Consider the following 20,562-nt stretch of genomic DNA (forward strand, 5'->3'; position numbering starts at 1 on the left):
GCCTGCCTGAGATGCTGTCCTGGGGCTTCCTGGTGAGGCCTTGGGGCTCCTCCACCCTCTTTTGCAGACCGGGATGAGAGGAGCTGAATGCAAAGCCTGTGTGGGTCGGATCCTCACCCCCAGCCTGAGAAGGCTGATGGGGTGCCAGCCCTGGACAGCACTTAGAGTGCTAGCTTCGGGGTCAGACAGACAGAGATTTGCAGCCTGTGTCAGCCCCGGGCTCCCAGGGAGAAGATTCTGGTTCAGAAGGGAATTTCTCTTCTGGAAACCCAGTGGGAGAAATCCTGCGGCGAGGGTCTTAGAATGCAGGTCCTGTGAAATGAGAGTGGTCTAAAGCCCCCAGTGCAAAGGGAGAGAAAGTGTCATCTGGGTGTGAGTCAGCAGGGCAGTGCGACTGCTGGGAAAGCTGGTGCAACCACAGGCTGCATTATCCGAGGCTTGGTGCCTGCAGCCAGGGAGCTGACAAGCACGCTGTCTGGTACTTGTCTGACCACGTGTGGAGTACTGAGTACCGTTCTGGGCCTGGCATTGTGAGGTGGGCAGGGATGCACAGATCAGCAGGCCTCATTGGAAGCGGAGTGGAACAGACTGCCCCAGCCAAACCTTGGAGGAGGCCCCAGGGCCCGCAGTAGGAGGGTCCTGGGAGGCCTGAGCCCACAGAGGATGCTCCTGGCAGCCCCAGCTATGGCCCCCCGATCCTGCCTGAGTCCCCACTCAGCCATATTTGTTCCTCCAAGCCTATGATCTGCCCGCTACTGAGGCCTTCCCCATCTCTGGGTGGGGATGCTGGTCCATGACAAGCCTCTCTGACCCCACTGATCTCACAGCCCCTACCCTCCAGTTTTCCAAGCCCACGACTAAACCTCAACTTTAAGCCACACGCCTGAGACATAAACATAAGTGACTGTGAATGACTCTTCTGCTGACAGGCAACAGGAGGGGTAGCCAAGGCCTTGGGCCTGCAGAGACCTCACAGGGAGCCCCTCCTGGAATGAGGAGCGCTGGGAAGGAGCTGGAGCCAGCAGGCCTCGTCCCCAGTCCCTGAGAGGAGGCAGGGATGCCCTAACCCCTTCCGCCCCAGCCTGGGAGTGGGCTGCAGGCTCTGTGAGGAAATTACAACACAGGCCTGGGTAATGCTCCTTTTAGTTACAGCATAAACTGCAGCAATAAAGCGTACCTGGGGAATGTTTAGAGAAAGCACTAATGATTTCTTCCCCAGTGGTTAATAAATTCACTTCCAGATCAATTTGTTCGCGATAGAGCCCGGTGAGCGGAACCCGCGCGGCGGGCACAGCCGAGTGTGTCTTTTTCAGTATAAATGATTTATTACGATGATTAGCAGCACATAAACAATTTAAAATACAACGCTAATTAGTTTGGGGAAGAAAGGAGGGGAAAAGCCACCCTGCCTCTCTCCCCATTATGTTCTACTTCCCTAAGTGTGTACTTTTTAATTAAATCCAAATGTCACAATAAATTTAAAGTGTTTTATTACCATTCGGGCTAACTGAGGCAGTCATGCAAGCCCCCTCTCAGGCATCCGCGGGCTGGGCTGGGGGTGAGGGCTGGGGTACCAGCAGGGTCTGCCCACAAACTCTCCTCGACGCAGGAGGTTTTCGTGAGACCCCTAGACACCTCTCCTGGGTTCTGGAAGCCCCAAGCTGGGACTTATTCTGGGACTTCCCACTTTCTCTCACCTTCCTGGCCGGCCAGGGTGATAGCTCCTCCTTAACGCAGGCCCTGAGCAGCCCGGAAGCCAGGCACGTCTCCCCAGTGGTCCCACAGTGCTTTGCACCCTCTTCAAATCCTCCTCAGGTGCTCTATAACCATACACCTAACACCTCCTGCATGCCTGGCAGCAGGCTTGGCATTTCCTGTACATCTTACCATGTTCTCGTTCCAGTATTATGAGTAGTAATTATTGATTCAATTTTGTGGATGGGGAAATTGAGGCTCAGAGAGGCAGAACAATTTATCCGGAGTCACAGCTAAAAAGTAGACTTTTGCAATATCCGTATTTCTACATCACCCTTCTGTCTCAGAGCCCACACCTAAACACATCTGGGCTCTGGTTCCCCAGCACCCAGAATGAAGAACAGAACACAGTATACTCCTGCCTATAGTGCTCTGCCTTGCCCAGAGACACATCTGTGGCAGAATTTCACACCAGGGACCTGGGCTCTGATGAATCTGGCTCCATGTTCAGGCTCTGCCATTAACCCACAATGTGATAAACTCACTCAAGTTCATTAGCCTCTGCGAGCTTCAGCTTCCCTGTCAGCAGAACTGGAGTAATAACACCCAGCCCACAAGCAAAAGAACCAAAGCAGCTAAAGCAAGCAGAGTGCTCTGCAATCCTTGATATGTTATGTGAGTGGAAATTACAAACAAAATCCCTTGAGGTGAGCAGGGCTCTACAAGCACCCCATTCACCAGAATCAGAATCAGAAAACCGAAGCCAGCGGGGGAAAGGACTCAGCCAAGGACCCACCGAACCCGAGAAGCCCAGGGCACCAAGTTGCAGGCAGCCTCCCTTTCAAACACTCGGACAGCCAAGAATAGTTTCTCTCCTAAACATTCCTGCACTGTTTATTTCACATTAAAAGCTAATGTCCCTAAATGCAGAGTTACCATATGACCCAGCAACTCCACTCCTAAATACATGCCCCAGAAAAATGGAAACAGGTATTCCCAGAAAAAAACGTGTTTGTGAATGTTCATGGCAGCGTTATTCACAACAGCTGAAAAATAGACACAACTCCAATTTCCATCAGCTGACACATGGATAAATAAAATGTGGCATATACATACCACGGAATATTATTTGATCATAAAAAGGAAGCATTGCTATATGTTACATCGTGAAAGAATCTTGAAAACATTACGTGAGGGAAGGAGCCAGCCACAAAGGCCACCTCTTCTGTGATTCCATTTATACGAACTAGCCGGAATGGGCGCGTCCACAGAGACGGAAGGTAAATGAGCAGTTGCCAGGGAGGAGGGGAGTGGGGAGGGACTGACTGCTAACGGGTATGGAATTTCTTCTGAGGGTGATGAAAATGTTCTTGAATTAGATGATGGTGATGGTGGCACAGCTCTGTAAGTATATAAAACCCACTGAATTGTACAGTGAAAAGAGGTCAATTTTGTGCCATGCAAATTATATCTCAATAGAGCTGTTATAACAAATAAAACCAACAAAACAAATATGCCTCTGAGGACAGGAGAAATCAGTTCATAAAAAATTAAGTCCTGAAATCAGAGAGAGGCTCTGGGATGTCCGGCAGCCAGGCCTCACAGAGGGGCCAGGCCCTGGTCACCCCACCTCCCGTGTGCTGCTCCACGGAAAGAGAGACCTCCAGAGCACGGCCGTGGCCCCTCCCCAGTCTCCCACAACCAGGACTCTGACCGTACTCACTTTCCCAGCCATGCTCCCCGGGTAACTCAGAACCTGCTGGATCCATCACTCTACTCATGGTTTGGTTTGTCTTCCCAGGTTTCTGTTGAAATTTCTGCATCCTCCAAGGCCTGCACCCAACCTACAGTGCTCTACTGCAAATTCGGCATCCCCCTTCAGACCAACACTGAGTACCACCCACAAGTTATGGTATGGGCATAATGACCAGACCCCAGGGGGCCCTCCAGGCCTAGCCAAGGTTCAGTGAGCAGTGCTGCCCTCTCCCAGGACCTGTAAACCCTGCCCCAGACGGGAGCGCGCAAGCTCAGAGCCAGGCCATGGAAGCCAGGAGGGAAGGCAACATCTGCCTTTGGGTCACCACGGGAGGTGAAAGCACACAGTGCCCAGGCTCACCTGAGAGGACAACTCAGGAAGATGAAGCATCCTGGCCAGCAGGGGGCTAGTACCCTTGGGGGTGACTGACTCCCTGGGACAGCCTTCCACGATAACACCGATGAAGCCATGAAGCCTCACAGAGCCAGCCTCATGTCTAGAAAATGGGCGTTTGGCCCGAGGCCCTAATACCGCCCTCAAGGGACAGGGGCCATCCTGTTCCAAGGCATCCTAACCTAGGGGAAGCTCTGCCTGGGAAAAGCAAGGGATGGGACCATCCAACCAAGCTCCCATGTGGCAAGACCAAGTCCAGAGGGCCGGGGGCCACCAATGCTTGCCCCTGGGATCTCTACTTTTCCTGACCCTGGGGCACTAAGCCCAAGAACCCTCATCGGGTGGTTCCTTTCCCCTGGTTTTGGCCTCACCACACCTGTCCCCACCAACTGTCAAGTCTCCGTACACAGCACCACACATGAGGCATCTGCAGCCAGTGACCCTTGAAAGGGGAGACCTAGAGCCCAAGAGGGGAAGGTACCTGCCCAGGGACCTACTGGGAGCTGGAAGCAGAACCAGGTGGTGGCTGCAGGAGGGCCAGCTCCCAACCCTGCATTCCAACCCACTGGAGAGCCTCTGTCAGCCCTGCTCCCACTCAAGAAACTGCTGAAGTGGCCTCTGCCCAGGACACCTCAGATCTCGGCTCCACCGCACCTGACAACAGATAGCAAGGGGGTGAGGCCCTCAGTCCAACAGCTTCAGGGAGGGTGGCTCAAGAGGAACCGCCTTCATCTCATCTGAGGGTGTGGTCACCACTGAGTGAGAAGAGAGGCCCTGGGGTAATGGGCGGTTGCTTCACAGGCTCCTAGTGCCCTGGCAAACTTGCCATTTATTAAAAAAAAAAAAAGAAAGAAAGAAAGAAAAAGGAATGCAACAGCACCCACCCCCAGCCCAACCCCTGTGTGCACATGTTTATAATCAGTGCCATCCCTGTCACCAGCAGAGACAGGGAAGGCCTGGGAGCATATTTGCCCCCACTGCCCCAGGCTCGTGGCAAGAGGCCTGGCTCTCATCTGCACTCTGCCACACACCAACTTGCTGGGCTGTCCCAGGCAAATGTCTTTCCCTCTCGGCACAACCGACTCCTCTGCACAATGGGGCTAGTACTTGATTTCCCAGCCTCTCATGGATGCTGTGAAGATGAAATGAAAGGCTCTGAGACATCTGGGGCCTTCCCTGGCACGAGGTGATGCAGGAAGCAGAGGTGCTGGGCCTCCCAGGGAACAGGCTGCTGATTCATTCTCTCTGGGGGCTTCCACACTGCTGGGCACCTGGCACCTGAGGCGCCGTTCCACAGTAGGCTGACCTTTCACAGTGGGCTGGTCTCTAAGGCGGTCCCCAATGATCCTGTCTCCAGATATTAGCACTCTGGTGTAATCCTCCCCCCGCACTTCCTTGAGTGTGAGCTGGACCAAGTGACTTGCTCCCAAGAAAGAAAATACAGCCAAAGTGATGAAATGTCACATTTGTGATTAGATGTGTCACATCTTATAAAAGACTGTGACTTCCTGCTTGCTAGCAGACTCTGCTGGCTTTGAGGAAGCGAGCTGCCAGGCTGGAGAGGACCGTAAGGCGCGGAACTGAGGGCAGCCTCCAACCCACAGTCAGTGAGGAGTGGAAACCTCAGTCCATCAGCCCGTGAGGAGCTGAATCCGGCCAACAATCAAATGAGTGAGCTTAAAAATTCAGTTCCCAGATTAATCTTGATAGGAGACCACAGCCTCGGCTGACGCCTTGCTTACGGTCTGAGAGACCCTGAGTGGAGGAGGGCTCAGTTGAGTCATTCTGGGACTCCACCCACAGAAACGATGAGACAAAAGTGGATGTTGTTTTAAGCTGCTAAACTGTGATTTGTTACAGAGCAGTAGATGACTAATACACTGCCTCACCACATACACACACAGGTCAGGGGGGCCTCCTTGCTCCTGACGGACGGATCTCTGCCCCACCTCCCATGCTGCTGTGAGCTTCCGTCAGGAGCCCAGTCCGTGCTAAACTGTTGGACTCATGGGGCCTGAGATGCTGGTCCTGCTCTGGAGTGTCATGAGGACAGGTGCCCAGGGGACAGCCTGCCCTAGCCAGACTCTCTGCTCTCTGCTGAGCGGAGCTGCCCACCTCTTCATGGTGCCATAGCCCCGGGACTTTCCAAAGCACACCCTCCAAGGGCTCTGAACCACAGGCACACCTGAAGCAGGGTAAGCATTTCAAAGTACACTCACTTCCATTTTCTCCTGCCCTCACTAAAACCCTAGGAAGGTTAGGGAAACTGTACCAATCACCCTCAGGACCATCGAGAGTTTTGCCTATTGAAGGCTCCACAGGCCTAAAAGGTAGTCATGATCACATCCGTTCAACTAGTTAGAATTACCATTACCATTTACTGTTAAGAACGACCACGTGGCAGAGGCGGGATTTGAACCGAGTCTGTCTGATGCAAAGCCGATGTTAGTTCCGCTTGTTTCACAAATGGGAAAACTGAGAAACACAGGGTTCAAGCATTCTGACGGCACTGTAGGCAGCCCCTACACCACCCTTCCGGAACAACCTGTCGCCAGGGGTCAGGAATCGGAGCTTTTAAAAATTCAGGGGGGAAGAGAGACAGGATGGAGCAGATGCTGGCTGTGGGCCCTAGATGCTTGAGCCAGAGCTGCTCCCACTTGTCTGGGAAGAGTGGTCTCCCTCCCCCTCTCTATCAAGTCATTGCGCCAACCGGCAAAATTGAATTATTAAAACTCCCTTCTGGGGTACCGCATGGATTTTTCTCCACTGAGACTCTGCGCGGAGGGGCGGCTGCTCCCGCCACACAATATTAAAATGTCAGGAGTGTAAGGCCTGCATTGGTTGAGTCATAAGTTACCAGCACCCAGTGAGGGCCGACAGAATGCCTCCCTTAAATTATTAAGCAGAAAGCGTCAGACTGTAATATTTTGCTAAACCAAAGTACAGACACAGACAAAGATGTCATTTCAATATTTGAAACCAGCGAGTTTAATTTAAAATAAGAGCAAACCAATAAGCTCAGAACATAGCAGCGTATAAGAGGAAAATTATACTGTGAGAGGAAAAAAAGTGGAAGGACTTAAGAAATTTATAAAAGTAATCTCCAAGTGGAAATTAGAAATCAAGGCCTAGAAACAGAATAACACAAAAGAAATATTACTGTCCACTTTCTAAATCAATATAACACTGCTCCACGCCAGAATTACCATGGTAACTCAAGTAAAAAGAATCAAGCAATTCTTATTATTTCAAAATAAAATCACAGCCTGAAGCCTGGGTTTTATTACAACCACTGATAGATCGCTGGCTTGTATTTATCTGAAATATTGCTTTTCAATCAGCTGGTTTATGAATGTACACAGGCCTCTCGCCAGCCCACTCACTGCCCCGTTCTGCGGCAAGGGGCTAACCAACGAATTGAGTCCCGCCTGGCTGCATCTGCATGTATGCCCAGGTCTAAGTTAGCTTTTGTAATCACAGAGCTTCACACCCTTTCCAACCGTCCAGTGCTTTTGCAGAACAAAGAAGAAAATCTGGAGAAGGCAGTGGGAGCAGACCTCCCTGTGGGCTTCCTCCCCTTGCTGCTGGAGGAATGGGTGCAGGGCTCGGGTGGCAGCCCCAGACAAAGGCCCCCACCATCGGCCTCCCCCTACCATCTTCCCAAGTCATTCTCTCACTGGCTCCTCCTCCCCATGCTCCGTGAACTCTCCCTGAGTGTCCTTCTCCCCATCCCCAAGCCTGCCAGATGGAACAGGGAGTTGGTGGAGTGCAGAGGGGAGCACACTCGATAGTCAGGCAGCCTGGGTTCACAGCCCAACTCTGGATTTGCGAGCAATGGGACCTGTGGCCAATGACACAGCCTCTCTATACACCAGTTTTCTCATCTGCAGAATGAAGATCATAGTAGCAGCTTTTTTCTCAGGTGGTTAAGGGTATTAAATGAAGTCATGCACGGAACATGTTTTGGTGGGTTCAGTATAGAAATGGCCCCAATTCTCTACCCCTCCCCGTCTCCACACCCTTTGCGATGTGACTTTTCACCTCCTTTCTTCAAGGGTATAATCTATCTCCCCACCCCTTGCACTGAGGTTGGCCTTGTGATTTCTTCTGACCAATAGAATGTGGCAAAAGTGACAACATTCCAGAGCCAAACATAGGCCTCAAGAAGCTCTGCATGCATCCCCTCTCTCCTGGACCTGTCGCCACCATGCAAATGCGCCGGAAGAGCCTGCTGGATGAGGATGGGCGTGTCGTCTTATCACCCTCAGCATCCAGTTGATTAGCCACCAGCCAGGCATGAGTGAGACCCCCAAAACTGCTCATCCAAGTGCAGCCTAAATCACTGACCCAGTGATTCAAGAGCCAAACAGACACTTGTTTGGAGCCTCTGAGCTTTGAGGTGGTTGTTTATGCAGCGATAACTGATTGATAAACGAGCATAGAACAATGCCTTATTTTTTAGTAAGGGTTCAGTAAAATGATAGCTATTGCATTTCCCCTAAATGCCCAAAGTGAAAAAGCTCATACTGTAACTGTTCAGAAAGCAATGTCACTTCACACTGGCACGAGGCTTTCTGGCTTATCAAGCGTGTGCGTGGGCACTGGCTACCAGTCAGATGCTGTTCCCATTGCAGAGATGTGAAAATCGAGGCCAAATAAGTAGCCTGAAGTCACATAGCAGCCAGCTGGGACTAGAATCCAGGTCTCCTGAATCATGCCAGCAGTGAGGGAGGGGCAGGAGGAAGGAGCTGGGGCCCCAGGCCGCCTCTGCTACCTGGACCAGCCGCTTACTCCTCCCACGCCATCGGCTTTGACTTTGCCCTGTTGTGTCAGCCACTGTGGGCTCCTGCCTTGGAACAGAAAATAAACACATCCCACCCAAATGAGAGAGGAGCTTGTTGCTCTGTTGGGTGGATGTGACTCTGAGCATGGCCTGGAATGGTTTTGGTCACCTGTAGGCTCCTACAAGGCTGACCAAAGGGGGAAAGGCATGCCAGACAAAGGGGTCAACACGAGCAAGGTAGAAAGGCAAAGATCCACAGAGCAGTCGGTAGGCTGGCTAGGGCCACGGCTGGGATGCTCAGGCACACGGTGCCAGACCAGCTGATGTTCCTCTCCATCAGAGTCTTCTGTCCCCCGGCCTCATCATGCCTTGGGGCCAGGGCGGAGGGCACAGAACCCAGAAAGATGCTGAAGCTCCGGGCTATAACTCACTACGTAACTCTGGGCATCTTTCTTGCCCTCTTTGTGCTTCACCTGTTCCCCCATGAATGGAGGGACTTGTAAAAAGCAATCTTGGAGGCTTCTCCCCATAATGCTAATCACCTTGGCAACCTGGGCAGTGGTGAGTAGTGCAGCCAGGCTGCCTCCGGGACAGCAGTGATTGGTGGCCGTGACAGATAAACGAACCGTGAGACGGAAGGCAATGTCCTGTGTCCAGAAGTGAGCAAGGCACCAAACTGGGCACAGGGCTGTTTCAGATCCTACTGTGACTGTGAGGAAGCAACGTCACCTCACACAGGTGTGAGGCTCCCTGGTGTATCAAGTGTGCGCACGGACATCATCTCATTTAATCCTGATAACAATTCACCCGTTAGACGTGGTTGTTCCCACTGTAGAGATGAGAAGGCATAAAGGCAAAGCAGCCTCCGCACTGGGTAGACATGGATCACAAAACCACAGCAGACACATTGGACCTGACTAGTCCAGCAGGACGGCAGAGGGGGCAGCCAGGCCAATAGCACCCGGCACACTGGGGTACTCATGCCCTTTCTTTCTCCACCTTCCTTCTTAGCTCCTTCCTATCATCCTAATGCCCCTGATCAAGAGTTCTTGGGAGGCCCTCTGGCCCCTGGTCAGAGATCTGAACAGCAGCCTCGACTCCTGCCTGTTTGAGGGCAGCCCTGCCCTGGGTAGGCTGTAGGTGCAGACTCCAGCAGAGGACCCCGGCATGGCTCATGTCACTAGCTGCACCACACAGCCACCTTCTGCACAGAGAAGGCCCGGCCTGCCCAACCACGGCCATTCCCCAAACCCAGCAGCCTTGTGCCAGCAGCCCAGCTGCACCGAGCCGGAACCTCACGTCTCCTTCGCCCATGACCACAGAGAATCAGCTGCCAACGCTGGCTGGAAATCATTCATCTGTTCCAAGGGAGAGAGACCAAAATAGACCTTCTCTCGGTCCTGCTCATACATGGGGCCTGCTAAGGGGTTCCGTAAGTGGAAGCAGGTGGGGCAGCCGCTGGGCCTGACTCTGGGACACAGGGTGGGGTGGGGAATCCACTCTCTGGAGGGATAAGAGGCAGGCCCCGGGTCTAGGAAAATGCACATTTCTATGTGCTAAAAGCATCTTTATGGGACATGTTCAGAGAGAGAGGGAGACAGCAAGAGAGAAAAGCGGCTCTTGTGGCCACAGAGGCCAAGTGAGTGGCCAAGCTAGCGCCAAGGCCGCCCGGCATGCAAAGGGTGAAGCTTTTAGGCAAGCGGCGGCCAGTGATCTCAGCTTCCCCCAGTCCTAATGCTCCTGAAAGGCTCTCTCCCACTCCCTGTAATTGGGCATCAGTAGTTAATGCAGTATTGACTGCATTACACGCTCCCGTGCCTCCCCTCGCTAATGCCAATTGCATCACCTTGTACAGTCACTGGCTTGCTTAGCCAATAGCCGTTAAAAGCAATCCAAATCATGAATCATCTGGGAAACTTTTAGCAAGACACCGCCATCCAAGGAGACAATTTACAGTTGAGTTAATCTGGGTACATTAGTGAGACATGGATTCCGGACGACAGACCAATTTATGTTGTTTCCCTGTGTCCGCCCCCCTCCACCCCCACTGCCCTTAGTGCTTCATGTGGGCAAATGAATGGAAGAGCAGGGAGCAGAGAGAAGCACCTGCTTCTTAACCCAAGGCTTGGGGAGGGGCTGAGGGAGGCCTATCTTTACAGACTCTCGCCTGGCTGAGTTTGGACAGGAAGGGAAAGCAGCTATACGTGCTGCTCAGGATTTGCGATGCTTCATTCCCAGCAGTGAGGAGGTGGCTGCTGCTGAGGTTGGCATAGTAGATGTAGATGGAGACCCTTCTCTTCTGGGCACAGGTCAAATGCCAAGCCTGATCCCCATTCTTCCAGCCTTACAAGACCTTTCCCAGGCCTTGGAAGGCAGCAGTGCCTGCTGGGGTCTCTGAGAGAACAACGGGGCTCACTTCTTGCCTCCACTCCAGGGCCAGGGAGGTACTGACCACATTCTGCCAGGAGAGGTCCTCAGGACTCTTTGTGGTCCAGAGCATGATGGGATATTCCAGGAGGTCCTGCAGGTCAGCACCTAAGCATAGATGAGAGCCTGCCCTCACAGATCAACTGAGTCAGCTGTGGAGGCTGTGCTCCTAGAGGTCATTAACAATTGAAGATTTGCTGTCTGGTCCTCCTCAGGCCAGTTCCACTCTCCTTAGGCACTTTCACTTATTAAAAATGCTCTAAAAATCACGTCTGGCGTTTGGTTCTACAACCTGCCTGCTGCTTCCTGTGGTCACCTCAGCCTTCCTACTGGGCCTTTGCAGAGGCGGCTTACACCCAGACCCACCCAAAGAGGTGTCTTTAGCACCTTCTCCTGCCCATTCCCCCACCCAAGGCTTCTCACTGTTCTTGGGGTCATTTGGACCCTGTGCTGTCTGCCTGTATCCACGGGACTCTTGTCCAGTAGCCTGAGGGCTAATTTGACTCCTGGGACTCAGGGCAGTAGCTCTCTTTGCTCCCCTGGGGCTGAAAGCCTCACCGGACAGCCCATGGCCTGGTGCCAGTTCACGCACAGGTGCCAAAGAAAGAAGGGCTATTTCTCTGGGAAAGTGGGAGCTAGGCTCCCTTTGCTGACAGGCAGGCCCAACAGCATTTAGAAAGCCTGGACCCTGAGTTCCAGTAAAGTGGAAATGGCTAGGCCAAGAGCAAGCATCCAAATGAAAGCAATTAATCTTAAAACCCGAAGTTTAACCGTTTGCAAAACAGATCTTTCCTCTCTGTGGTGGCCCTTCACTGCTCGACCTAATGGATTACTTTATTAATAATGCACTGTGCTTAAAAGCAAAAAAAAAAATTTTTTTTCTGACGATTCAATACTTCAGAAAGTCTCTTAAACCCGTTGCTACGGCAAAGCGATTGATATTTTATTATCTTTCAGAAGTGCAACATGAAAGCCCAGCAGCCCAGCAGAGCAGGAGCTTTGGTCCGCGGCAGCTGGCAGACCCGACTTCAACCAGAGGGGCCCCGGCCTCTTCCGACAAGATGCTGTCAGGTGGAGAAAAGGCATTGGGGGTGGTTAATAAGAGCCCTGAGTCCCTGCTGCAGCCAGACAAAGGGTGCAGGGCCCCAGACCCGAGGAACACACTCTTTGGGGGCCAAAGCTGCCACCCAGTGCACACGGCCACCTGCTGGGAGGGCATAACTGCTAGGAAGAAATTAGGCAGCAGGGTAGAGTGGCAGGTGAGTGTACCCAGACCCTTTCGCCCTCTCCCAATTAGAGGTGCCGACTTCAAGGTTCCCTGGAACCAGGAGAGGCCAGACTCCAGCAGGGAGTGCAGGGTAGATTTATGAGCAGAAAGGTTACTTTTGGAGGACAGTTCTAGGCTGGGCAGGACAAGAATCCAGTGCTCCTCAGGGCTCCAGCTGTCTGCCTTCCTTGTGCCGTAATGGGCCTCAGAGCTCACTGGCATCAACGAGAGTGGGCACCATATTGTTTAGGCTGGACAAGGTGGGGGACTGAGGGGCATCGCATGCTCTCCACCACAGGTCCGGTGGAGAGGAAACACATGTGTCTGGGGTAGTTGAGGTGCACTACAGGCCAGAGGCAGGGTATTGGCTAAGATGACCCTCCAGAGAGCCGTTCCCACTCAGGGCTCATCTGAAAACCTGTAGTGTCACAGAGCACGAGGCACTCTAGGGCACCTGGACAGAGAGCTGGCTCCAAGACTCAGGGTGGTGGTGTTGGTCTCCTCTTGTTGGCATGCTCGAGGTCTCCCACATAGAGGGCCGGGACTTCCGGATTTCTGGGTTGGGCCAAATGACTGCTGCTAAAGACATATCCTGATTTCCACATGCTTCCCACAGTGGGAGCACCCTCCCACACCAAGGTGAGACCTCCTGCACTGGCTTCCCTGAGCCCCTCACATTACCAAGAAGGAAAGTAACATCTAGAGAAGAGTGTGACTGCTCCAAGATAACACAGGGAGTTAGTGACCAAAGGAGCTAATTTAAGGCCTCCTCCGTCCCTGTGTGGCCTGAGCCCGCCCCCTTCTCCTTTTTATTCTATAAACAATGGCGTCAGTCTAGTCCTCTGATGACCCACGTGGAGCTCCAAGGGAGGGGTCCCTGAAAGGAGAAGGGCAAACTGGAAATGGGTGTCACACCCCAGGTAGATGCTGGCAACTGGGTTCTTTTGACCAGAAGCATCGAGTTCCCCTTTCTTCTCTTACTACACATATACCGAGAACCCGCCTTCGTGGGTTTCCTGGCCATAGGATTCCCCTACATGCCACCCTCAGACCAGACACTTTAAATGTACCTCCCTGCTACATGTCTCAGAAGGTCATGAGGAGTCCAGGGGCATCAGCACATGGTAGCAGCAAAGTGAACATGCTGTGTGACCTTGAGCAAGTCACTTAACTTCAAATTTTTACCAAGTGACCATGTCAGTAGAGCCATTGACCTATTGACCTGGGGCCCAGCAGCCACTCACTAGAAAGTCAGAGGACAGCCCCCACAGTTGTTGTAAGAGGAGTCCCTCTGACTCACAGAAAACCCACCCTCTCAGTTCCTTCCCAGTAGAAGGCAAGTGGCAGCCTACGTGCTAACAATTACACTTACCCATCTCCCTTCAATACTAATGAGCAACCCTCCCAGGAGGGTCTGGGACAGCCACTGTTCTGACCCTGGGGGCTGCACTTGCATCACAGGGTACCCACTTGGTTTTCCCCTCAAGAGGGGTGGGTTCCCCAACCTCTCTTGTGCACACCAGGGCACCTACTGCAGGGCATGCCCAATCAGGAAGGTTTTAGGGCAAGTGCGACCATGTGCTAGTGGCCTCCAGTACCCACAGGCCCTCTCAGTTCTGACCTCTGAAGCGCCCCGAGGATCCTGACCACAGCTAACCCGTGCCCCTTTCGCGGGCCACTCCTGCAAGAGTGCTACTGGCCTGTAGCGGGACACTTTCTTCCTTGTGGGCCAAACTCCCGCCTCCGCGCTTAGGAGACAGGGAGACAGTGGGCCCGCACGGGAGGCATCTCTCTTTCCCACCGAGTCATACTTGCGGCAGCTGTCTCCCTGAGGGTCCAGCCGGCCCAGCACCCCAGGGCGGGCTCCGATTTCCTGAGCGCGGCTTGCCGCAAGCCCTGGAGTCCGATTTTCTCGAAGCCACTGATTTGCCCAGCGCTCAGCACCTCTCAGGTTACACCGCGGCGCGAGGGTGATGGCTGCGGTGAGAGGAGCAGCCGCAAAGACGAAACGCTCTGCACAAACTGCCGCTGCGTGGAGATCGGAGGGGAGCCGGAGCCTTCCCGCATCCCACAGAGCACCACCTGGCCGGTACACAGCTCGCCGGGCTGGGGGGCGCGCAGCCCGGGGCTCACGCGTCTCGCTTCTCTCGCGTCCCACTTGGCCCCCCCGCCCCCCCCCGGCCCAGCCCCACCGCGTGCCGCCCCCCCCGCCCCCCCCCCGCCACTGGCAATCCCAGCAGACTCTGGCAGGTGCGCGCCTATGTCCCGGCGTGTGTGTTCCCGCGCACCGCGTAAGGCCAGGGGGTACCGGGCATCGGGACCCCCGCCCGCCACCTACCGTCTTCCTTGTCCAGCACCATCATCTCGGGCGCTCCGTGTCCAGCCGCAGCTCGGCTCGGCCGGGAGAAGGGCACCGACTCCGGGCGCGCTTCGGCGGGGCGGCCGGTCCTCAGGCAGCGAGCGGGCTCTAATTACCCGCTTGTCCGGCTCTTAACCTAGATTGCACTCAGCTAGAATTACATTCAGGAGTGAAGCACTTCGCAGATACAAAAGCAGTCTCACCTACTTTTGTGCCTCAGAATTGAAGGAACTACGAACTGCAATTTAGAGAGAGAGAGAGAGAGGGTGAGGGAGAGAAAAGGGGGAGAGAGGATCAGAGCCGTTTCTTTGATTCTCACCTTCTAAATGGCTCAATTTGCCCAGTATAATCTGTCTTAATGTAATTGCCTTAGATAGCTCATAACCCTGGCTCTGGCAACGACACAGCTTTCAGCCTCATAAAGTGTTTTCCCCTCGGATTTAATCTGAATCTCAATCTAAAATTATATTCAAAGAGATGGGGGAATCTCGGCGGCCGTCTCCCGCTGCCTTTCTCTCTCAATGTATGAGGTTTGCACTCCTGCTACTGAATAAATGCACACATTTCCCGGGGCCCCCTCCTCCCTCCCGGGTTAATGGGGAGTGGAGACGCGCGGCTGCCTGGCTCCGCAGCGCCACCTGGAGGCCGCTCTGCCCCAGCTCGGCGCGTGTCTCCACGCAGGACCCAGGGTCCGCCTCATCCTGGTGATTTGTCTAGTGGGCCACAGGTCTGTCACTCCCAGCCTCTCAGCCTTGATTTCTGCTCCCCTCCCACCCTGTCAATCTTCCTGTGACCTTCTACCCTCTCTTCCTACTTGCTCTGCCCTGGGGTTTCTGGTTGTTTCCTGAATTATTTGGCAAAGTTAACACTGTGCAGGGCATAAACTCTCCTACTGTGAGTCTCACAGGACTACCTTTACCTCAGCAATCGCCCCCCCAAGAGCAGCTTGATTCCATAGAAACCAAGACCTTGTCTCAACTTCTCTCTGAGCAAGCACAGCATAGCACTGAAAGCTTTTCTCATTCCACAACTGTTCACTGAGCATGTATTATGTGCCAAGCACTATTCCAAGGCAATAGGGACACAGCAGTATACAAAGCAAAGAGCCCTGCTATTACAGAGTTGATGTTCTTGTTTGTAACTCAGGAAGCAGGAAGGGAGATGGTTTCCAGCTCCTTTCCTCCTGAACTCTGTTTCTTCCCCAGAGCCCTGGGGATGGTGCCCAGGCTGCTTATTCCAGGGCTCCAGACACATATGTCAAAGATGCAATCCTGGCAGTCACTTCTGAGGACTAGACCCAGGCGAGGAGAAGAAAGCTGAAGGGGCAAAGGGCTGCCAGCTGTGATTTCATGCTATCTCTGCCTATTACCAACAGTGGACCTTTAGCAAATCACTTTCTCTCTCTGGGCCTCAGTTGCCCTGTTGGTGAAGTGGGAGACCTGCTCTTCTATCTCTAAGGTTGCTGTGGGGATCAGATGGCATAACATATGTGCATGTGCTTTGCAAGCTGTGGCACCCCAGACAGTGAGGGAGGTTATTGGGTACAAAGGAGACCTGGAGGCCAGGCAGTGCCCCTTAAGCCCTGGGTGCTTGGCAGGGCTGGGGAGTGGGGAGCTGGAGCAGTGCTGCAGCCCATCTTCCTCTATCTAGGCAGGGAAGTCACACTCAGAAAACAGGAGAGAGGCTGCTTCTAATGAGATGCTTCATTCGCAGCTCAGAGGGTTTCGTTTTCCCCTTCATCTTGAATACTTAATCCTAATAGTCCTTGAGTATATTTGATGTTAAATATATCATTTTTCTCAGCCTGACTGTCCCTCAGGACTGTGAGCTTGATCTCTCCCCTGCCACTGCAGCTGGAGCTCTACCCTGAGGGCCTGAGGGTGGCTTTGGCTCTGCTGCCACTGGCTCATCTAGTGTGAGCCCCTCACCCCAGCCTGAGCTGGGGGCTGACAGTGCAGCAAGCAGACAGGCTGTCAAGGGGCAGCTTCTTGCTGTAGACACCTCTAGGTGACCTGGAGGCATTCACTCCACAAGAGCTGCTGCTTTACTCCTGACCTCCAGGACCACTTCTTCTCACTTTCAGGGTCTGGCCCTAACCCACAAACCAGGATTTCACAGCGGGGGCCACTTTCCCACTGTTTTGTCCACGTGCTGTACTTGGGACTCTGCCCCAACACCAGCTCCCCCAGCCTCCAAGGTACTCAATTAGCAGCCACATAGCCAGCATCCCTCTTGGAAGTCAGGAGCCCTGTGCCCCAACTCAGTGACTGGAGCAGGCCTGGGGTATTGAGCAATGAGCTGCAGGAGCTGGCCAGGTATGTCAGCAGGGGATTGATGCTGAGTGTGAAGGGCTGGCTTGTGCCCACAGGTGGCTCTCTCTGCACCCCCAATTTTGAGCATTAAGCTCCCACACTAATCCTGTAAAGGGCCTCCACAGAGGCCTTTTGGGTGGTGTACAGAGCAACCCACTTTGAGGGTGTGGATGACCAGAGCGCCTGGCCAGGAAGGGTCCTGCTGGATTGACAGCCAGACACGAGCCTCCTTCATCCAGCAGCCTCCCTCTCAGCTCATGGGGAACTGCTGGGCAGGCAGGGAATCCCTGTACCCATGCTCACCCCCACCCAAGCTGCCTCCAGAGGCATGCCCACAACACCAGGGCGGAATCCTCAGATCCCCTGGGGCTGGAGGAGGTAACTTGTGCCTGACACATTCCACAGGTGATGAGCATTTGCTCACTTGGACACTGCCAAGAGTGTTCCAAAGTGCCCTTGAAATGCCTATGGGGACAACAGAGGGAGGCCACTTGATCAGTACCCATTGTTACAGTGAGGAGAAAGGGGGTGCTGGCTGCCTCACAAAGTTCTGGGCAGGTCCTAGCAGTGTGTCAGTGCACCTGGCAGGAAAGTACTGAAGAAGGCTTCCTGCACTGGGGGTGGGAAGGAGGCAGGGAAACGTGGTGCCTGAGGGTCTGAGCAGACCAGATATTCCAGAACCCTTCAGTGGAGGCTGCCCGATGTGTCTCTGCCTGAGGGCCCTGCTCCCAACACAGCGCAACTGTCTTCAAGATGGGCTTACAAGCTGGTTTTACAAGTGATGCGGAGGGGTATTCGAATGACAAGGGCCCCTTCCCTGTGGCCACCACAACTGACATGAGGGAGTAAACCTACGGTACCATCAGGACGCCTGCTGGCCAAATTCAGATGCTCTGCCCTGCCCCTTACTCACACAAATCAGCCCATGCACAGGAATTTGCAACCAGCTGGAGTAGAGAAGTGCACACATTTCATCTTTGGTTTCTGGAAGCCCTGGACATGCCTTCTAGGAGCTGCAGTTATAATTCATTAGGCCTGATTCATTAGATCTTGTGGAGGCTTAGGCCAAATGTGCACCCCCAAAACCAAGTCTCTCCCACCCCCTTGATGAAGGCCAACCCATGCCTGCACAACAGCTCTGAGAAAGTTATGAATGTAGGCTGGCCAACTGTCCTGGTTTGCCCAGGACTGAACAGTTTCCCAGGATGCAGGACTGTCAATGATCAAATTAGGTGGTCCTGGGCAAACCGGGGCAGTTGATCACCATAGAGGGAGGTGGTAAGATAGGACAAGGGATTAGTGGAGCCAGAGAGAAAGACCAGGCAGCCAGGCTGTTCCCCACAGACTAGCCTCTGCCTCCCAAGCCCAAACTTCTCAGTCATTCTATTCAGGGCTTCCTCTCCCAGGCACTAAGGAACTGCCCTAGCGCCAGCAGGGCTATAAGTTGACCTGAGAGACTGGCAGTTAGAATGGAAAGGGTGTGAGTTGGTCCCAGGGCTGGATCCAGATTTCGTGAAAGCCAAACTTACTTATACAATTGTGGGGAGGGAGGCTCTTTTAAGAAAAGGAATACAAGATTAAAAACGAAGGACTCTGAAGCTTAAACTTCATTCGCTTCAAGGTAAATCCTCTCCTGATGTTTTGGATATATGGTCCACCTATATACCCGACCCAGTAGGACACCTCCCAACATGCTAGGCCCGGGAATTGATGGCGAGCGCCCTCCCCAGCCTTGCCAGGGGGAAGCAATGTCACCCATCCCGCAGCTGTAAGTTCCGGACTGCTGGGACCCCAGGACCATGCGGTTTAACTGAACCTTCACCCCTAGGTTCTCTGGCGAGACCCCTAGGGCCTCCCCCTAGGGGAGCCACTTCGCAGTCCGGTGCAGAAGTGGGACGTGCAGTTACCCAGGGAGGCTGCTGAGGGATCTGAGGGTCCGTGGATACTGCGGAGAAACCTACGGCGCGGGTCGGAGAGGCGCTCCCAGTGCCTGTAAGGCTGCGAGAGCCAGTGAGAAAGTTCCCTGCCGGAGCGTGTGGGGCTAGCGGGCTCAGGGTGGTCCGTGGGACTTCCTAACCCCGCTGAAGAACCCTGGGGACTGAGCCTGGCACCTTCGCCACACACCCTCAAGCGCGCGTCCAGCCGCCGCTCTTCCGGGAAGCCGCCTAGCGGCCCCAGCTGCTGGGACTGGCGGGGGCGCTGCCGCGGAGAGCGCGGTGGCCTCCGCAGGGCCCGCGCTAAATCCGTCCACCCCCACCCCCGCCACCCTGCGCCCCATGCCCAGCGCGTCCTTGGACACCTACCGTCCTCCTGGCCTAACACCATGGTCCCCCGGCGGCTCCAGCCCGTCACGGGCAGAGGACGCGGAGGGCGCGCGGTTCTGAGTCCGCAGCTGCCCGCCTGCCCTGCTCCTGCTGGCCGCGCCTGGGCTCCGCGCCCCACAAGAAGCGGCGGCGGCCGCGGACCAGAGCGGACAGACCGGCACCCGGAGCAGAGCCCTGCCGGCAGGGAGCGCGGGAAGGGGGACAGAGGTTCCGGGAGGGGGCAGGGACGCGTCTGCCGGGCCGGGATCGCCGGAGCCGTGCAGCTGGGTACAAGCAGCCTTTGCCCGGGACCGGGCCGGAGCCGGAGCCGGAGCCGGAGCCGCGCTCCCGTCCTTTCTACGCGCCCGCCGCGCTCGCCGCAGCGGAGTGAAGCCTGCGTTTCCCAGGGCCCCGCAGATTCCCCCCGTTAATTAAATCAATTCATTATGCTCAGATCTGATTAGCGGCCCTTCCCCCCCCCCTTTGAATCAATTATTCAATACACAAACATAATTGCTTGGGCCAGAGGTGCCCGCCATTAGCTTATTTAACTCCAAGGACACTAATTACCCGCAGGGCACGGGAACTTTTCTCATTAATTCTGACAAAACACAAAAGCACGCCAGAGTGTGTGCATGTGAGCTAGTGTGTGCGTGTGCGTGTGTGTGTGTGTGTGACCGCATGCCAGAGTGAGGGCTGTGTGTGTGAGCTGAAGATGAGACTGGGGGTGGCGGAATGTGTGCAACTGCAGGTGGGAGTTTCGGGATGTAGTTCTGAGTCTGTGACTCTGCGGTTGCGAGTGCCGTGCGACTCCGTGCGTGTGATTGTGAGAAAGGGATTGTGTGCCTGCCTCGGGCTGGGTGTGGCTCTGGGTCTGAGGACTGGGCCAGGGTTTGAGACCCGGCACAGGAATGTATGAGGTTGTGTGAGTGCTTGCTTCTATGTGTGACTTTGTGAATGTGAATCCAGGACTACTGTCCCAGGCGCCCCACCCCCTTCTTTTTTCATAACTGACCCACCATTGTCTGTTGCACGCTCAGACCCACGGAGGAAATTGCAGACCACAGAAGAGAAACCGAGGAAGATCAGGAGAGTGGGGGAGGGGGGTAACGCTGGAGCCGGGCTGCAGCAGTGTCCCCTTGCCCACCCCACCCCTCATCACCTGTTTGTTCTACTCCTCCCCCCAGTTGTAAACCCAAGGTTCCCATCGCCCTCTTCTTTGCTCTTCTCCTTGCACATTCCAGTATTTCCCCCACTCTCCATTTTT

At 54.3% G+C, this 20,562-nt stretch overlaps 1 protein-coding gene across 2 annotated transcripts in view; it reads right to left on the reverse strand.

Moving 5' to 3' along the window:
- LMO1 (LIM domain only 1) overlaps positions 1-19,445 on the reverse strand; it is a 35,776-nt gene extending 16,331 nt beyond the window's left edge. Inside the window, exons 1-2 of one of the 2 annotated variants that reach the window (XM_045825574.1) lie at positions 19,296-19,445; positions 14,660-14,918 (exon numbers count right to left, since the gene is read on the reverse strand). In XM_045825574.1, the coding sequence (XP_045681530.1) occupies positions 14,660-14,684 (25 nt within the window). In that variant the 5' untranslated portion in view covers positions 14,685-14,918; positions 19,296-19,445. Of the gene's footprint in view, positions 1-14,659; positions 14,919-14,999; positions 15,123-19,295 lie in introns of those variants that run through there. The other variant, XM_045825575.1, reaches the window with a different exon arrangement.
- Between the last annotated feature and the right edge of the window lie 1,117 nt (positions 19,446-20,562).

Source organism: Phyllostomus hastatus, unplaced genomic scaffold (assembly GCF_019186645.2).
Source record: "Phyllostomus hastatus isolate PE091 unplaced genomic scaffold, TTU_PhHast_1.1 phas_scaffold_585, whole genome shotgun sequence".
Classification (NCBI taxonomy): Eukaryota; Metazoa; Chordata; class Mammalia; order Chiroptera; family Phyllostomidae; genus Phyllostomus; species Phyllostomus hastatus.